The 15189-nt window shown below is 45.1% G+C and overlaps 1 protein-coding gene across 10 annotated transcripts; it reads right to left on the bottom strand.

The window, feature by feature from the left end:
* Nucleotides 1-637: 637 nt before the first annotated feature.
* On the bottom strand, nucleotides 638-11426 carry LOC306658403 (asialoglycoprotein receptor 2-like). 10 transcript variants are annotated; one of them, XM_079135318.1, is made up of 10 exons: nucleotides 11256-11426; nucleotides 10805-10959; nucleotides 10626-10705; nucleotides 6373-6535; nucleotides 6019-6114; nucleotides 5351-5422; nucleotides 4909-5046; nucleotides 4684-4829; nucleotides 1288-1394; nucleotides 638-1044 (listed from the first exon to the last, which is right to left on the bottom strand). In XM_079135318.1, exons 2-10 carry the CDS (start codon nucleotides 10926-10928, stop codon nucleotides 888-890), a joined length of 1083 nt encoding a protein of 360 aa, XP_078991444.1. In that variant the 5' UTR covers nucleotides 10929-10959; nucleotides 11256-11426; the 3' UTR covers nucleotides 638-887. The 10 variants fall into 10 exon arrangements, with proteins under 10 accessions (XP_078991444.1, XP_078991446.1, XP_078991448.1 ...); XM_079135320.1 differs by lacking the exon at nucleotides 10626-10705 and adding an exon at nucleotides 8990-9057; XM_079135322.1 differs by having other exon boundaries at nucleotides 4909-4995; nucleotides 11256-11425.
* Between the last annotated feature and the right edge of the window lie 3763 nt (nucleotides 11427-15189).

Below are 15189 nucleotides of genomic sequence, written 5' to 3'. Positions count from 1 at the left end.
AGAGAGAGAGAGAGAGTACATATTACTTTGTAATTTTAAAATAGGGGTGCTGCTGGGGGTGTAGCACAGGGGTACAGTACTTGCCTAGCATGCTCAAGGTCCCGGGTTCCATCCCTAGCACTACGAAAACAAATAAATAAGTAAAAATGCCTTAAATATCTGTTTAAGGTCAGTTTCCAAATAATCTTGGAAAGGGGCGTGTATCAACTGTGGAAATGGTTGGTGACACCTTGCGGTGGAGATATGTCTAAATCTGTTTGGGGCCCCAAAGAAGCAGCCATGTTGAAAGTGGTGTGCAGGAGTCTTACTAAGCCTCCTCCACCTGGCAAACATTTCCCCTGGAAGCTGAGGTTGGAGAGGGGTGTTCCCTGCAAAACCCAGTTTGCGGAGACCCCAAATTCAGAAAAAGTTTCACCTTCGGGAACTCCGAGGGAGCTGGGGAACCCCTCTAACCCATCAAAGTGCCATCCGCTGAAGATTTCTTCTCCACATCTCTTCTGTCTCCTCCCTGAACAGGGTGCCTTGGGATTGGTATCAAGGAGCAGTGCCCTAGGACTTCACTCTGCTCCTCCAAAATTTCCTCTCTCCCATTTCCTCACACCCTGCATGTCCCAATTCCAAATAACCAGGCCGCAAAGAGTTTCAAGTATTTATTGCTACTCCATTGAAACAGCTGAAAATTATAATAACTACAATGAACTGTGGAAGGAGGCAGACTCTCAGCCTTCCCAGGGTCTAAATAAAACCACCCCCTTTTCCATTTTTCCTCAGCCTCTCCCCATAACCCAGACTCTTTTTCTTCCTTTCTGCAGAATTCCCAATAGAGATGCTGGGGTCAGTGCAGGGATGGGGTGCAAGTTATACAGAGATGTGCTGGAGCGGGGCTCTTAGCCAGAGATATTCCGCTTCATCTCACATGCCCAGCGATTCACCTGCTGACAGAAATTGTCGTTCCAGCGGCCATCTGTCAAGATTTCAGCACAGTCTTCACTTCCACCCAGTTCGTGGCCCTGCCAGTTATCTGGTTGAGTGATAGCCCAGTTCCTAAGAGGACAGGACAAAGCTCAAGCTCTGAACTGGCCACTTCCCAGCAACCCTGCCCCTACTCCAGAAAAACAAGCCTTCGAGGGGTTCAGAGTTTGAAGGTGCAGGCTTAGAGGCAGAGAGTCAGGAAGGAGAAGGTTGGGGAATTTGGTCCTCAAAGGACCTCAAGGAGTCTGTTGGGGCCAAAAGCTCTGTGGTTGTCGTCAGGGCAAACCAACAAGGGGATGGATAGAGGCCACTTACTTGTAGCTATGCCTGTAGTCAGTTCCATCCACCCATTTCCAGGAGCCATCACTGTCAGTGAGGCCTATCCAGATATGAAAGGCGCCTGTGTGTTGTAAAATGAATTTCTGGAAAAACATGGGGGTGGAGTTGCTAGTTCCTTGTTCTTTGTACCTTTTTCCTTCATCCATGCAGGCATCCATATGCCTCCCTCAGCCTTATCCAGCTGATCTGCCCCCGCTGAAGCATCAGTTCCCAACACAACTGTTTCCTTGGTTTCCCCTCAGTAATCATAGCTAAACTTTATGCTAAGTATGTTACAAGGACTATCTCATTTAATCCTCAGAAGCACTCTAAGTTGAGTGCTATTATGACTCACACATTGCAAGGTAGTTGTAAGAACCAATCCAGGATCTAGTTTGTGACCACTGTCCTCTGGTCCCACTCCATTCCCATCACATCTGCTACCCTAACTCTGGTCTGCTCCCTGTCTTCTTCCTTCAGCTCCAGACTCATGGATTTCCTATTCCTGCTGCCGACAAAGACCCCAAAACCCATAAAGGATCTTTGTGTCACTTGTCTCTCAGGTTTAACTGCCCTTAGTTGTTTCTGCTTTTTTGTGTAGTTGTCAATTCCAGGCCCCAGAGCTTCCAAGCCTAGGGTCACTACCAAGAGCCCCATCAAGACCCAGTTACCTGGCCTCTGGAGGTCTGTACTGAAGATAGAAGCATGCCCTGGGTATGAGGGAGCAGCCCAGTTGATCAGTTGGCAGGGCCTTGGGTGAAACTGTCTCTGAGCTTGCTGGTAGCAAGCCCTCTCATAGATATGGCTACTCTAGGGGACCTACATCCCATGGTTTGGTAGGGTAGCAGGGGAAGATGTTGTCCCTGATTTTGTGGAGCAAACAGAGGGATGGACTGACCAGTATACACCCTAACAATCCCCTTTAACAGCACGTGCAGTATCCCCACCTTCATTTGGAGGAAATTTGGCTAGTTCCACTCACACTCTCTAGGAACACAATCAAGATTACAGTCAATTCCCTCATTCAGGGGCAGAATCAGTTACAGTAGTACCACTAAATTCTAGAATAAGACAATGCAAATAAGCCAATGTCCTGTGCATGAAGAGACAGGCTTCAGGAGCTGGTGATACTACTTCCCAAATTCAGAGGGATCAACAGAGTTGGGGAGAAGGGACCTGGAGACAAGATATTAGATATCTTGGACTGGGGATATAGCTCAGTGGTAGGGCACTTGCCTAGGATGTGCAAGGCCTTGGGTTCACTCCCAAGAAAGAAAAAGAAGTTGATGAAGGAAACCCGGAAGGCAAGCATTTATTCTAAAAGCCTGTGATTTTATAGTTTTATAGGGAGATCATACCCCAAGAACAGAAAGTGTGCTGAAATCCTCATCCTTCATATGGAAATTTATATAAACTCAAATTTTTTAAATCAATAAGTTTCAACCTACCACTTAAAGTTTTAAGAGTAATCACTAGAACAACTAAAAACAAATCACCTCTGTTTCAAAATACTGTAGGAGAGAAAATGAAAGAAGACATCTCACAGAGCTAATGTGAAAAAATAAGCATTTTTTAAAAAACTTTTTAAAACTAGAATTAGAATTAAATATATCTCTCAAAAATAAATGAGATATATTCACCTATTAAAAGAAAAATCATTCTTTCTAGTTTTTTTTAAGATTCGAAAAGAAAATTTAGAGAAATACCTTAAGACTGGCTGCCCAGTAGCACCCTTCAGGGGAATGCTCAGGATGAGCCAAGGTTAATTAAATCAGAGTCTTTGAGGATGAAACCCACGGCTGACACTTTTTAATAATTCAAGGAATTACAACATGTAACTAAGACTGAGAATCACTAATCTAAAACAAAGAGACTCAAAAAGATTGGAACTGAAAGGATGGACTGAAAGACACTAGACGAATGCAAGCAAAAAGAAATCAAGAACCATGTTATTTATGTCAGCAAGAGATAAATTCAAGGCAAAAGCATCCATGGGCCACTGGCATTCACCTCATAAGGACAGAAGCACCATCCACCATGAAGCTTAGCCATCATGAACTTGTGAGCCAAATCAATAGAGGGCTGAGATCTTATGTTGAATGACATGAAATTGACAATGTTGTAAGCCAAAACTGATTAAACGTTGGCAATATCAACCTGGTCAGTAAAGCAAAATATGTCTGCAATCCCTTTACCATGCAAAGCACTTGCAGAACCTGATGGATAGAAAATATTGAAAATACATTCTGACTTCTGTATCACATGGCTTAATTGCTTTAGTATTGCAACAATTTCAAGTTCATATGGAACAAAGCTCCCATCAACCCCACAGTACTAAGGCAGCACGGAGTAGTTCAAAACACTGACTAAAGAGGCTGAATGGATCTGCACTCTGGCTCCATCATGATTTACTAGCTCTGTGGCAAGTCACTTAACCTCTTTGTTCCTTAAGGCCCTCATTTCAAAGTCAAGATAATAAGGATGCCTACCCAACAGGGTCGCAAAGATTAGAGACAAAAATAGATGAAAGTACCTGAAACATAGCAAAAACCCAGTAAATGCTACCAATGTTACCCTCCTTTTCCAAAAACATCCACCTATTCTAACGGGTTGGTTCTCCCCCAGTGTTCAGGGTCACTGTCTGGTGGCAGCAGTAAGAAGGGAAGGGACCCAGTTATTCATTACAGGAGAACCACTGTAATCCTGCCGACTCTTTTCCCCCGCAAGTGACAATCACATCAAAGGCCAGCAAGAAGGAATTCTCAATCTTCCACTTGGCTCTCCCATGTCCTGGCCTCAAGGTCACCTTGACTGGCACTCTCTCCTAGCTAGCTCCTTATCACCTGATTGCCTGGCTCCTGGCTCTCTGCACAAGTTCCTGACTACAGTCTCGAACCTCTTAGTATTAATAGCTGCTCCACTATGAACCTCCCAGGGTGTTGGGAGAAATCCTAGTTCTTGACTTGCAGCAGTTAATGTCTCAAGTAAACTTGCAGAGAGGAGCATTCTGCTCTGTCCACATAGGAATGTAAACAGCTGCCCCAAGTTGACTCAGTGTTACCAAGGGAACCTGTATAGGAGCCGATGGTCTGATCCCCTGTGGCACATTGTGATTGGGCAAGAAATTTATAAAATGTATACCTGTTCCTGCAATAAACAAGTTTGCAGGCTGCTCGCCACAAGCCTGCTTTCACCCAACTCCTGGAGTCTGGGGTCTTGACTCCGCAGCCCTTACCTGTGCCTGAGTTAGCCTGGCACCCCTACACCAGGGCTCTACCAACTTCTGCTTCTGAACTCTTCCTTAACTTAAAAAGACATAAAGAAAGCTGATTGAACCTCCTGATCCAGCCTGAGTTCAAGGTTTCCTCCTGCCTTTGGGAAACTTGGCCTTACCTGCTCCTCTCTGGAGTTGATAACCACCAGGTGGGCATTCTCTAGTTGGCAGTACTTGTCAGCCTCAGACCAGGTCTTCCCAGCACGAGAGAACCAGTAGCAGCTGCCTCCATATTCCACCCAGTTAACAGGACAGCATTCTGTGCCTGAGAGGAGAGGGACAGCAGGAGATGAGATCCTGCCAGTCAGACAGAAACAGTGAGACCAGAGATGCCCTGTCCTTACCATTGCTCCGGAAAAATGCCATCTGACACGTCAGGGTGCGCAGATCCACTGGGAAGTGCTTCAGGTGTAGGAGCAAAGTGGCATGATCTAGGGGACAGATGCACAGACAGCAATGCAGCAGACATGTGGGTCTCCCGCCTGCCAGGACCAGGTACAAGACTCCAACTGTTGGCTGGGGAAGCAAACACACACACACACACCATACACACACCACACATAAAACACACCACACCACAAACAATACACACACACAACACAACACAACACATACACACAATACATATACACCTCACACACACACCACCTGCCACACATACACATAAAGCTCACACACAGCATACAGACATACTACACATATACAAAAAAACATATCACAGTCCACACACATCACACACAATGCACATACACCACACCATACACATACTCAGGGAGGGCTTCTGACCTGCTTTCAGTTCCTGCTGCTGTTTCTCCAGCTTGGCTTCCAGGGATGTCACCTTGTCACCTGCACCATCCCCTGAAAAGGGAGAAGCTAAATAGTTTCTCCTCTGTTCTTCCTTCTGACCATGCCTCCAGCCTCACATGCCTGGGCCCCAGTTGGGAACCATCACCTTGTCCCAGATGTTGCCTGGTCTACAACCTGGACCACCCAAGCTCCCCACACTGCCACAGAGACTCAGGATACTGTGCTGCATAAATTCTCTCACTGGGTTCCCATATTCTTGCAACCAAGACCCACTCAGTCAGAACATGTTGCTGCAAAGTCTGGCCCCATACCATTCTGTGCCCTATAACCACTGCTCCATCATTAGCTCGCCTCATGCTAGAATTGTCCATAAGTCCCAAAATGTGCAATGGTCTTCCTCACCTCCTGGCTGTCCCAGCTTCTCTCTGTCATTAACCTCCCTCTTCTTCACCACCTGATCTGATTCATTCTCAGGGCCCCTCAGGTCAGGGGCCAGCATCCCTGGAAGCCTTGCCCAGCTTCTTGAGCTGGGTTATCTACCCCAATCTGAGTCTCCACAGCCCCTAACCATGTCCTTATTGTAGACTCAGCCCAGAGCCTGGCAATCTTATGTGGATAAATTGTCACCAACCATCCAGCCCACTCACCAAGGAAGCCCAGATCCTGTACCTCCATCAGAGTGCTAGAGGAGAAATTGCTGAAAGATTCTTTCAGGATCCGCAACTCCGCTTGCAGTTGTGTGCCTTGTCAAGAGACAGTGGAGACAAGATGGGGTGTGAGCCTTGTCTGCCATCACTATCTGTGTGACAGCTCCCCTCTTCACCTGTCACTGCCACCATGATTGGTCCCATCATTTGCCCATAATCGGCCCCCATTCACACCCTGTAAATGCCCCATGCTGCCTTCACCTCCTCTCCTCTAATTGCCCCCATCATTGCCCCAACACTGCCCATCACTCTTCCCTGCCTTTGCCTTATCCCTGTCAGCCCTGCGACTCTCACTTTGGGACCCAATTACACAAACAGCCACCAGCAGCAGGATATTGAAGCCCAGGGCGAGCAGACTGAGACGGAACCTGGAGCAGAGGCGCTGTTGAAAGGGCTGGGGAGGAGGTGACCCTGTGAGAGAGGGGGTGTCAGGAGCCAGGCATCCAGGGGACAGGAGCTGGAGAGCAAATCACAATGGAACACAAGGCACAGAAGTCTGAGGAGATACATCCTGTTTGGGGAAGAAACCAGGTGGGGGTCTGTGGGGAATTCAGTGGGTTTTGACACTAGCATTGGGGCATTGCACACCCACATTTATACACTTGCACCCATGTGAAAGTGTGCAGCACATACATGCCCCTATACAGATGCACACAACACTCATTCACATGACACAGTACACACATCAGCTGTGTGCAAAGCTGAGATCTTGGTACTGAAACAGAGACACACAGGGTCTGGGGGACAGACCTGGCCTTTATTAGACACAAATCCTAAGAAAGTATGTCTATGAATGGTTTCCCCTCCTGCCCACCTGCAGGAATGACCTCCAGATCACCTCTGGCCTTAGTCTCTGCCCTTCCACAGTACCTGTCCTTTCAGACTGGGATCCCCAGAGGCTGGACCCTGTGTTCTCCTTAAAATCAATGGCTGAATCCCTCATTCAGGACCAAACCTGGAACAATCCCTCCCTTCCCAAAATTCCACTAGGATCCTTCAGTCTAGGTCATTCCACTACTCCCCAAGAACCACCAACCAGACTCCCCCACTCATCTACCCCAATTTAGATCCTCTTTCCCCAATTCCCACTACCTTTGTTCCCCTTGAAACCCAAGTTCCACTGTAAATACTCTCTCCTTAGCCCCCATCATCCAACAATAACTTCTCCCGCCCCTTGATCAGTCTGCACCTGAAACAGTCACCCACTCACACATGCATTTTTCATTTCACACTCACATGAACATATTCACACACACTCTCTCTCACACTCTCACATACTCAGCGACTGATACACATTCTTACACTGCCTCACACACATATGCACACTGACACACATGTATTCACACCCCCATAGCTTCATGTGCACAAGCTGGCCTGTCCCTCTGCTGGCTCTCCAGGTTGAGAGGATGACTGTCCTCCCAGGCCTGAGCTCCTGCTTTTGCACCAACCACCATTCACTTTTGCATCCATCCACGCCTCTTCTCTGCCTTGGGCCCTGCCTCTGCGAACCTCCTTCTCTCCTTGTTTTCATTACACCCAAGCACCCCCACATCCTGGGGAGGCTCAGTCAGAATCCCAGAATCTTCCTTTTCAGGCCATCTCTTACCACCATCCTGAGTTGGACACTGCCTCTGTGAGTGACCAACCAATATCCAAGACTTTTGCACACTAATGACTGTCCCCTTCCTCACTGCAGCACACTCAGAGACATGTGGACCCTGAGAGACTGTGCCCTTGATGCCTCTACTACCCACATCCCCTGAGCATAGCCTCTCCTGCCTCTTACCTCCCTCACCACCACATCCTCCCTGATGCCTTTGCTTTCTCTCCTACTGTGGTTAGAATGTGTCCCCTCAAGTGTCTGAAACTTGATCCTCAATGTAGTAGTGTTATGAGATGGGGCCTGCTGGGAGGTAGATTAATGCCATTATTGTAGAACTAGATTCTTTATAAAAGCTTGCCTCTTTCTCTCTCTCTCTCTCTCTTTCTCTCTCTCCTTCTCTCTCTCTCACCCTCCCTTTGCCCTTCCACCGTGGAATAATGCAGTAAGAAAGCCCTTCATCAGGTGCAGTCTCTCAATGTTGCTTCCCAACAGATCAGAACCCCCAACTCTGGGTCACCCCGGCAAGCATTGTCCAGCTGTGCCACCAGCTGACTCTGACATCACAGACAAATCATTCAATTTCTTGGTGCCTCCATTTTTTCATGTATAAAGTGGCAATAACAAAAGTAGCTACCTGATTAGATTATTCTAGGAATTGTGAGTTAAAACATGTAAAGTGTGAGTTAAAACATGTAATTGTGAGTTAAAACATGTAAATTGTGAGCTAAAACATGTAAAGTTAACACAATTAACTCACAAAGTTAATTGTGAGTTAAAACATGTAAATTTCAAACATAGGCAAGTTTGAAAGTCAAAGAAAGGCTCTAGCCAAGATGGAATAACAGGGGCCAGATTTACCTCCCCCCTTAGAAAAAAAAAAAACAAAAACAACAACAAACAACTACAAGAAACAACAATGCTCAAGACACTGGACATCAGACAATGAAGGGCAATGATCCCGAAAGACAGGAAACAAATCAGATGAGTCCTCCGATTGCTCCACCTTATTGTTTGAAGAAAGATATCAGGTCATGGGGCAAGAAGGGGAAATTAAGGCAGAGTCCAAAAGACTCCCCAAGTTGAGGAGATGGAGCTGAAAGTCTGCAACGGAAATGGTTGGGGTTCACAGTATCAAACTGATCCTGAGCTACTTAACGGCATCCCAGGAAAAAAGCTCAAGAATATTTAGAATACAAAAATATCCATCACCCAACAAGGTAAAATTCACAATTTCTGGCATTCAATCAAAGATGACAAGGTATTCAACAAAACAGGAAATGCAATTGGTATTGATAAGGTCAAGATGACCTGGGGATGTAGCTCAGTAGTAAAGCGCCAGCCTAGGATGCATGAGGCCCTGGCTTCAATCCCCAACCCTGCAAAATCAATAATCCATCAATCAACCAAAATGATGAATACATGACAATAAATGCAAGAATTATCAGAAAAGGACATTGAAACTGATATCATAATTATATCCCATATGTTCAAAATACTGAGCTATTGAAGATATTTAAAAGTCCCAGTTGAACTTCTAGAGATGAAGACTAGGTGATATCTAGAAAAAAAATTCACTTGGGCAAGTTTGAAAGTCAAAGGAAGGCTGTTCCCAAGATAAAATAACAGAAGCCAGATTTACTTCCCCACCCCCGCACCAGAAACAACCAAAACAAAAAACAAATGACTATAAGAAACAACAGCATACACTGGGTGGAACTGATGGAAGATTAGAGATGCATAAGGAGTTAGTTAACTTAAAGGCATAGCAATAACCATATAAAATGAAACACTGAGAGGAGAAAGAAAGGAAAGAGCATCAATTAAACCATTGATATATGTGTGATATGTTGCAATATATTTATATGTGTGTGTGTGTGTATATATATATATATATATATATATATATATATATATATATATATAAAATCAGAGTCCTTGTAGGAGAGGAAAGGGGCAGAAGCACACAAAAACATTTGAGGAAAGAATGGTTAAAACATTTCCAAAGTTGATGTTGCTCAAATTTGTTGGTACAATCCCCGGTACAATAAAAAAAAATTTTGCTTTTTTTTCCAAATTTGTTGAAAACCATACACATGAAAACTGCCAGGAAGAGTGGGAAGCTGTCAGCAGTAAAACAGCAGCTCCACTGAGGACCCCTCTCCCAGGCAGCAGGGGCTGCGGCACCTCCACTTCCCCCTCCATGTTGTCCCTTGATCTGTTTGGATGAGCTCCCTTTCCCATTAATTTCAAAAATTCTGGACTTCCTCCAAGCCTCCTGCTCACACTCTGAATCCTCTTCCCCTCAGAAGATTCAACAATAACCAAAGTTGTTATTGCATGTTCTCTAGTCCCGGGCATCATGTGGGCCCCGGAACTCTGTCTCCATGGAGTCTACCACCCAGTGGTAAGGCCTGCCAACACACTTCCACAGGAAAGAGAATCATGGATGGGACACCTGCCCCTTCTGCCCACTCCTGTCCTGCCCAGCACCAATCCTCCCTCCCAGCCTCAGCAATGCAGGATTTCCCCCAAACCCAGGCTGACCAATCCCCTCCCTGAACTTTGGATTCCAGCCCCTCTTGTCTCCACAGAGCCCAGCTCCATCACCAGCACCCCCACACTTGACATTTTCCTCTGTCCCTGGATCCTGCCTTTTTGCCAGAACCACTGAGATCTCTCTTACCTTAAAACATCTTCCCAACCACTTGGGGCCTGTGTTCAAAATTTTCTAAAGGAGGATCCAGACAGGAGGCCTACGGGTAGCAGGAAACTTCCAGGATCTCTCCATGCTGGTTTCCCAACCCACCCCCAACTCACCCCACCCCCACCTACACAGTTCTGCCAGGCTCTGCATTCCTTCTATGCACACATGCATGCACACACACAGCACACATCTGCCTGGGTGGGAAGGGAGGAAAGGAGCCATTTCCAGAGATCCCCACACCTGTGGGCACATGCCTTTTTCTAGGGCCTTCTGCAAACAGAGGTACCAGCATCTCGCACCTGGAGGGACTCGCTCAGTCCCTGCTCATGAAGTAAATGCAACAGAGAACTTATGGAGACAGAAAGCAATTGGCAGCTGAGATGGGGGTGCAGGTGAAGCCCCAGAAACTGGACACTTGCCTTTCCAAAATGGATTTTCTCTCCTGGGAGTCTGCCCATGAGTACCTGGCCCCTCACCACCACTGAGCTGATGGTCATTTTCTTCAGAGTCCAGCTGCTGTATGTCTTGAAATTCCTTCTCCATGATGTGCCCAGGGATGGTGCTGGAGCTGGAACTGAGTTGAGGTTGCTGTTAGGGTTAGGGCTAGGGTTGGACTGGGGCTAAGTTGCAAATTCAAGTAGAGGTTCATGGTGATATTGAAGTAGGGCCTGAATAGGTCAAGATGATAGCTTGGGTTGAGTCTCCTCTTCTCAGGGGACCACTTGGCCCTTGATATGACCATGAACCTTCCCTCCATATCCTCTAGGACAAAGTCACCCTACATCTTCTCATCAGCCCCCACTGTTCCTGAACCATGGTCTCCTTAATCCCCAACATCTCAGTCCCACCTGCCTCCCCAACCATGGTTACCTGTTTAAGGAATGGAGAACTAACTGGCTCCTGCAGGCAGCCCAGGACCCAGAGAGAAAGAAGGGTTAAAGCCAGGAATACGAAAGCAGGTGGTACTAGATGAGAGGGGAGGAGGGGGCTGATCCAGGCAAGGGCCTTGAGCCCTGTGTGTCAAGAGATTCTACCCTGGCATCTCCTCCCCTGGAACTTTGGACAGTAAATAGAAGAAGAAACAGTTGGAACTCAGACAATGAGTGGGGGGTACAGAGGGACACAACCACCTCTTTTCTCAAACCCAGATAAGGGGCTCTCCTGGTCTCTCCCTGTCACCCTCACATTCCAGTCACCCCATTGCACAATTTGGGAGGGGGAACCAGACCTCTATAGACAGGGGCACAATTTGCAGTTCCCCCTTTGTTCCTCCTCTTTTCACTTCCTGCCTCTGAATTTCCCAGAACTATTGGTATCTCCAAATATCCCTGACCAGGTCAGAGGTACCATTCCCTGCTCTTGCTCAATCTAGCCTGTGACCCTGGTATCCAAGCTCCAGGCTCCCCAGCCCTATCCTGACCCACTTGACTCTCCTGAGGAGTGAAGTTCAAGATGAGGAAACCACAGAGGGAAGGGGAAGGAGCATGGCAGAAAGCACTCTCTGTGGCAGGAGGAATTCAACCTCAGTAAGTACCTTCAGTGGCCTAGCACTGCCCCAGGCCCAGGAACACAAACATTTGCCTTCATGCCCAACCACTGCTCTCCAAAGGCTCATGTGCTAGGCTTTGTGACTACAGTGGAAGTTGGAGCCTTTCGGGAGATAATTTAGGCTAAATAAGGTCATTATGATGGGACCCTGATCCAATAGAAGTGGTGTCCTTATAAGAAGAAGAAGAAACACCACAAAAAAAGAGAAAAATGCCACATGAGGACACTAAGAGAAGGGAACTGTCCATGTCAGGAAGAGAGCCCTCACCGGACACCCAGCCTGCCAACAACTTGATCTTGGATATCTACCTCCAGTACAGTCAAAATAAATAAAATTTCTCTTTGTTTAAGCCACCCAGTCTGTGGTATTCTGTTATGGCAACCCAAACAGACTAAATGATAAACAAAAAGGCAGGTGGACGTACGCCTGGCACCATGGCACAGGCCTATAATCCCAGCAACTTGAGAGGCTGAGGCAGGAGGACCACAAGTTCAAGATCAATCTCAGCAATTTAGCAAGGTCCTTTCTCAAAGTAAAAAGGACAAATGATAGAGCTCAGGGGTAGAGCACTCTGGATTCAAATCCAAGTACAAAAGAAAGGAAGAAAGGAAAGAAAAAAGGAAGGGATGATGTAAGGGAGGCAGGAGGAGGGAGGGAGGAAGAAGGAAAAAATAAACATGTAAGGATTCATCAGTTTAAAACAGGAAACAGGAAACAGCAGAAATTATCTTCTTAAGATAGACCTAACAGACATAACAGGAGGATGGGGCATGGAGAGAGAATGAATAACAGATACCAAAATACAATTAGATTGGAAGAACAAATTCCAATTTGTAGGATGACCATAGGTATAGGTAACAACAATTTACTATTTCTTTTTTTTTTTTTTTTGGGTGCTGGGGATTGAACCCAGGGCCTTATGCTTACAAGGCAAGCACTCTACCGACTGAGCTATCTCCCCAGCCCAACAATTTACTATTTCAATTAGCTATATGAGGGGATTTTGAATGTTCCCAACACAAATAAATGTTAAATGTTTTGAGACAATGAAAATGCTAATTACCCTGATCTGATCATTACACATTGGATACATATACTTAGATGTGACACTGAACCCATAAAGAGGTACAATTGCTATGTGCCAGTTAAAAAGAAAATAAGATAGACTCTATGGTAGTTAACAGGGAAGAGCTTTTTGACTCTATATGATAAATGAATTGATTCTCTATAAAACAAGAGCAGGAAAACACAATGGAGATATGAATAGCTAATTGGTAATAACAGAAAATTGTATCTGTACTTTACAGGAGAAAAATAATAATTTTTTCCAAAACTCAGCTAAAGGAAAGAGATACATATACTTTTGTTCAGAGCAGCACTCTTCACAATAGTCAAAAGGTAGAAGCAACACACGTATTCATTCACAGATAAAAAGATAAACAATATATTTTCCATACAATGGAATATTATTTAATATTAAGAAATGAAATTCTGACACATGCTGCTACATGGATGAACCATGGAAACATTATGCTAAGTAAAATAAGTCAGTCACAAAAGACAAACACTATACAATTCCTCTTATAGGGGGTACTTGGAGTAGTCAAATTCACGGAGACAGAAAAGATGATAGTTGCCAGGGGCAAGATAGAGGAGAGAATAGAGTTGTTGTTGAATGGTGTTATGGTTTGGATATTAGGTGTCCTCCAGAAACTCGTGTGTGAAAAAATGAAGGAATAATCAGAGGTGAAATGATCAGGTTATGAGAGATGTAACCTAATCTGTGGATTAATCTATTTATTGAATTAATGATTTGAATGGATTACTGGGTGGAAACAAAAGGCAGGTATGGTATGACTGTAGGAAGTAGCTCACTGGGGGATTATATATCTTGTCCACACTCCCAGGAGCTGAGTAGCTTTCCTCTGCCATGCCCTTCTGCCATGATGTTCTGCCTTACATTGGGCCCAGAGCAAGGAAATTGGTTGACCATGGACTGAAACCATGAGCTCAAATAAACTTTTCCTCCTCTAAGTTGTTATCATCAGGTATTTTGGTCACCATGATAAAAAACTGAATGGGCACAGAGTTTCAGTTTTGCCAAATGAAAAAGTTCTGGAGATGGATAGTGGTGATGACTACACAACAGTATGAATATTCTTAATACCACCAAACTGTGCACTGGAACATGGTTTAAATTGTGAACCATTCCTAAAGGAAAGGGGGGTTGTAGGAAAAAAAACTATGTCCCTGAATGCTTCCTCTCTGTTCCAAAAAGCCTAGCCACATTAAGGGAACAATGAGAGCAAAACTTTCCAGCCCAGGCACATATTATCTTCAAGAACACTGACTCTCTTATGAACACTGGGAATTAGGGCAAGTTAGTGTTATCAGTAGAAAGCTACTTTCCACATGCACATCACCACAGTTGCTCCTCGGTATGCTGGTCACACAAATAAACTAAACAAGCTAATGATACTTTTGCAACCTAAAATGTAAAATCCATCCCTGAGTAGGGGGACAGGCATGGAACTGAGGGCACTGTGGGAAGGATATTTGTCACTCATCTCTTCAGCCACCGCTGGAGAAAATGTCATGAGGGGAAGGAGGCACTGTTGGGCATAGCTCCGGGAGGGACAGAGGCGCGGTGGGCATATCATCACTGAACTTGGAGCAGCCGCTGATCTCTTGTGAGCTTGCCCCAATAAATCTTATGTCTTCGGTCTTGTCTCCAGTCACTTTCTTTGGCCTCTTGAAAACCTAAGCCACTGCCCTGTCACATCTGGGCTGTGGACCAGACAAATGGCAAATTCAATGCTATGAATATCTGTCAAACCGAAAGTCAGGGGAGATGGATAAAGAAAAGTAAATTACAATATTTCATCAAATTTAAGACTCTATCAATAATAAGATACAAATTGTTTATGTGCCTCTAAGGAAAAACAGTGACAAAATTATTTCTTATGCCTTAGAATTTCTTTTCTTTTTTTGATGGACCTTTATTTTATTTATTTATTTATATACAGTGCTGACACAAGATAGGCAAGTGCTTCACCACGGAGCCACAATCCCAGCCCTCTTTTTGTTTGTTTGTTTGTTTTTTGTTTTTATTGTAAACAAATGGGATATATGTTGTTTCTCTGTTTGTACATGGAGTCAAGGCATACCATTTGTATAATCATAAATTTACATAGGGTACTATTGTTTGATTCATTCTGTTATTTTTTAGAATTTCTAATACATACTAAAAAAAAC

This window comes from Sciurus vulgaris (genome assembly GCF_902686455.1).
Source record: "Sciurus vulgaris genome assembly, chromosome: 3".
Classification (NCBI taxonomy): domain Eukaryota; kingdom Metazoa; phylum Chordata; class Mammalia; order Rodentia; family Sciuridae; genus Sciurus; species Sciurus vulgaris.
This window is presented reverse-complemented; position numbering and strand designations above follow the sequence as displayed.

Excerpts from the sequence above, each read along its gene's own strand:
- LOC306658403 (XM_079135318.1), bottom strand. The coding sequence starts at position 10,928 with ATGGAGAAGGAATTTCAAGACATACAGCAGCTGGACTCTGAAGAAAAT. Across the intron at positions 5,423-6,018 it reads ACAGGATCTGGGCTTCCTTG|GGGATGGTGCAGGTGACAAG; the intron begins GTGAGTGGGCTG and ends CTCCCTTTTCAG. Across the intron at positions 1,045-1,287 it reads GACTACAGGCATAGCTACAA|GAACTGGGCTATCACTCAAC; the intron begins GTAAGTGGCCTC and ends CTGTCCTCTTAG.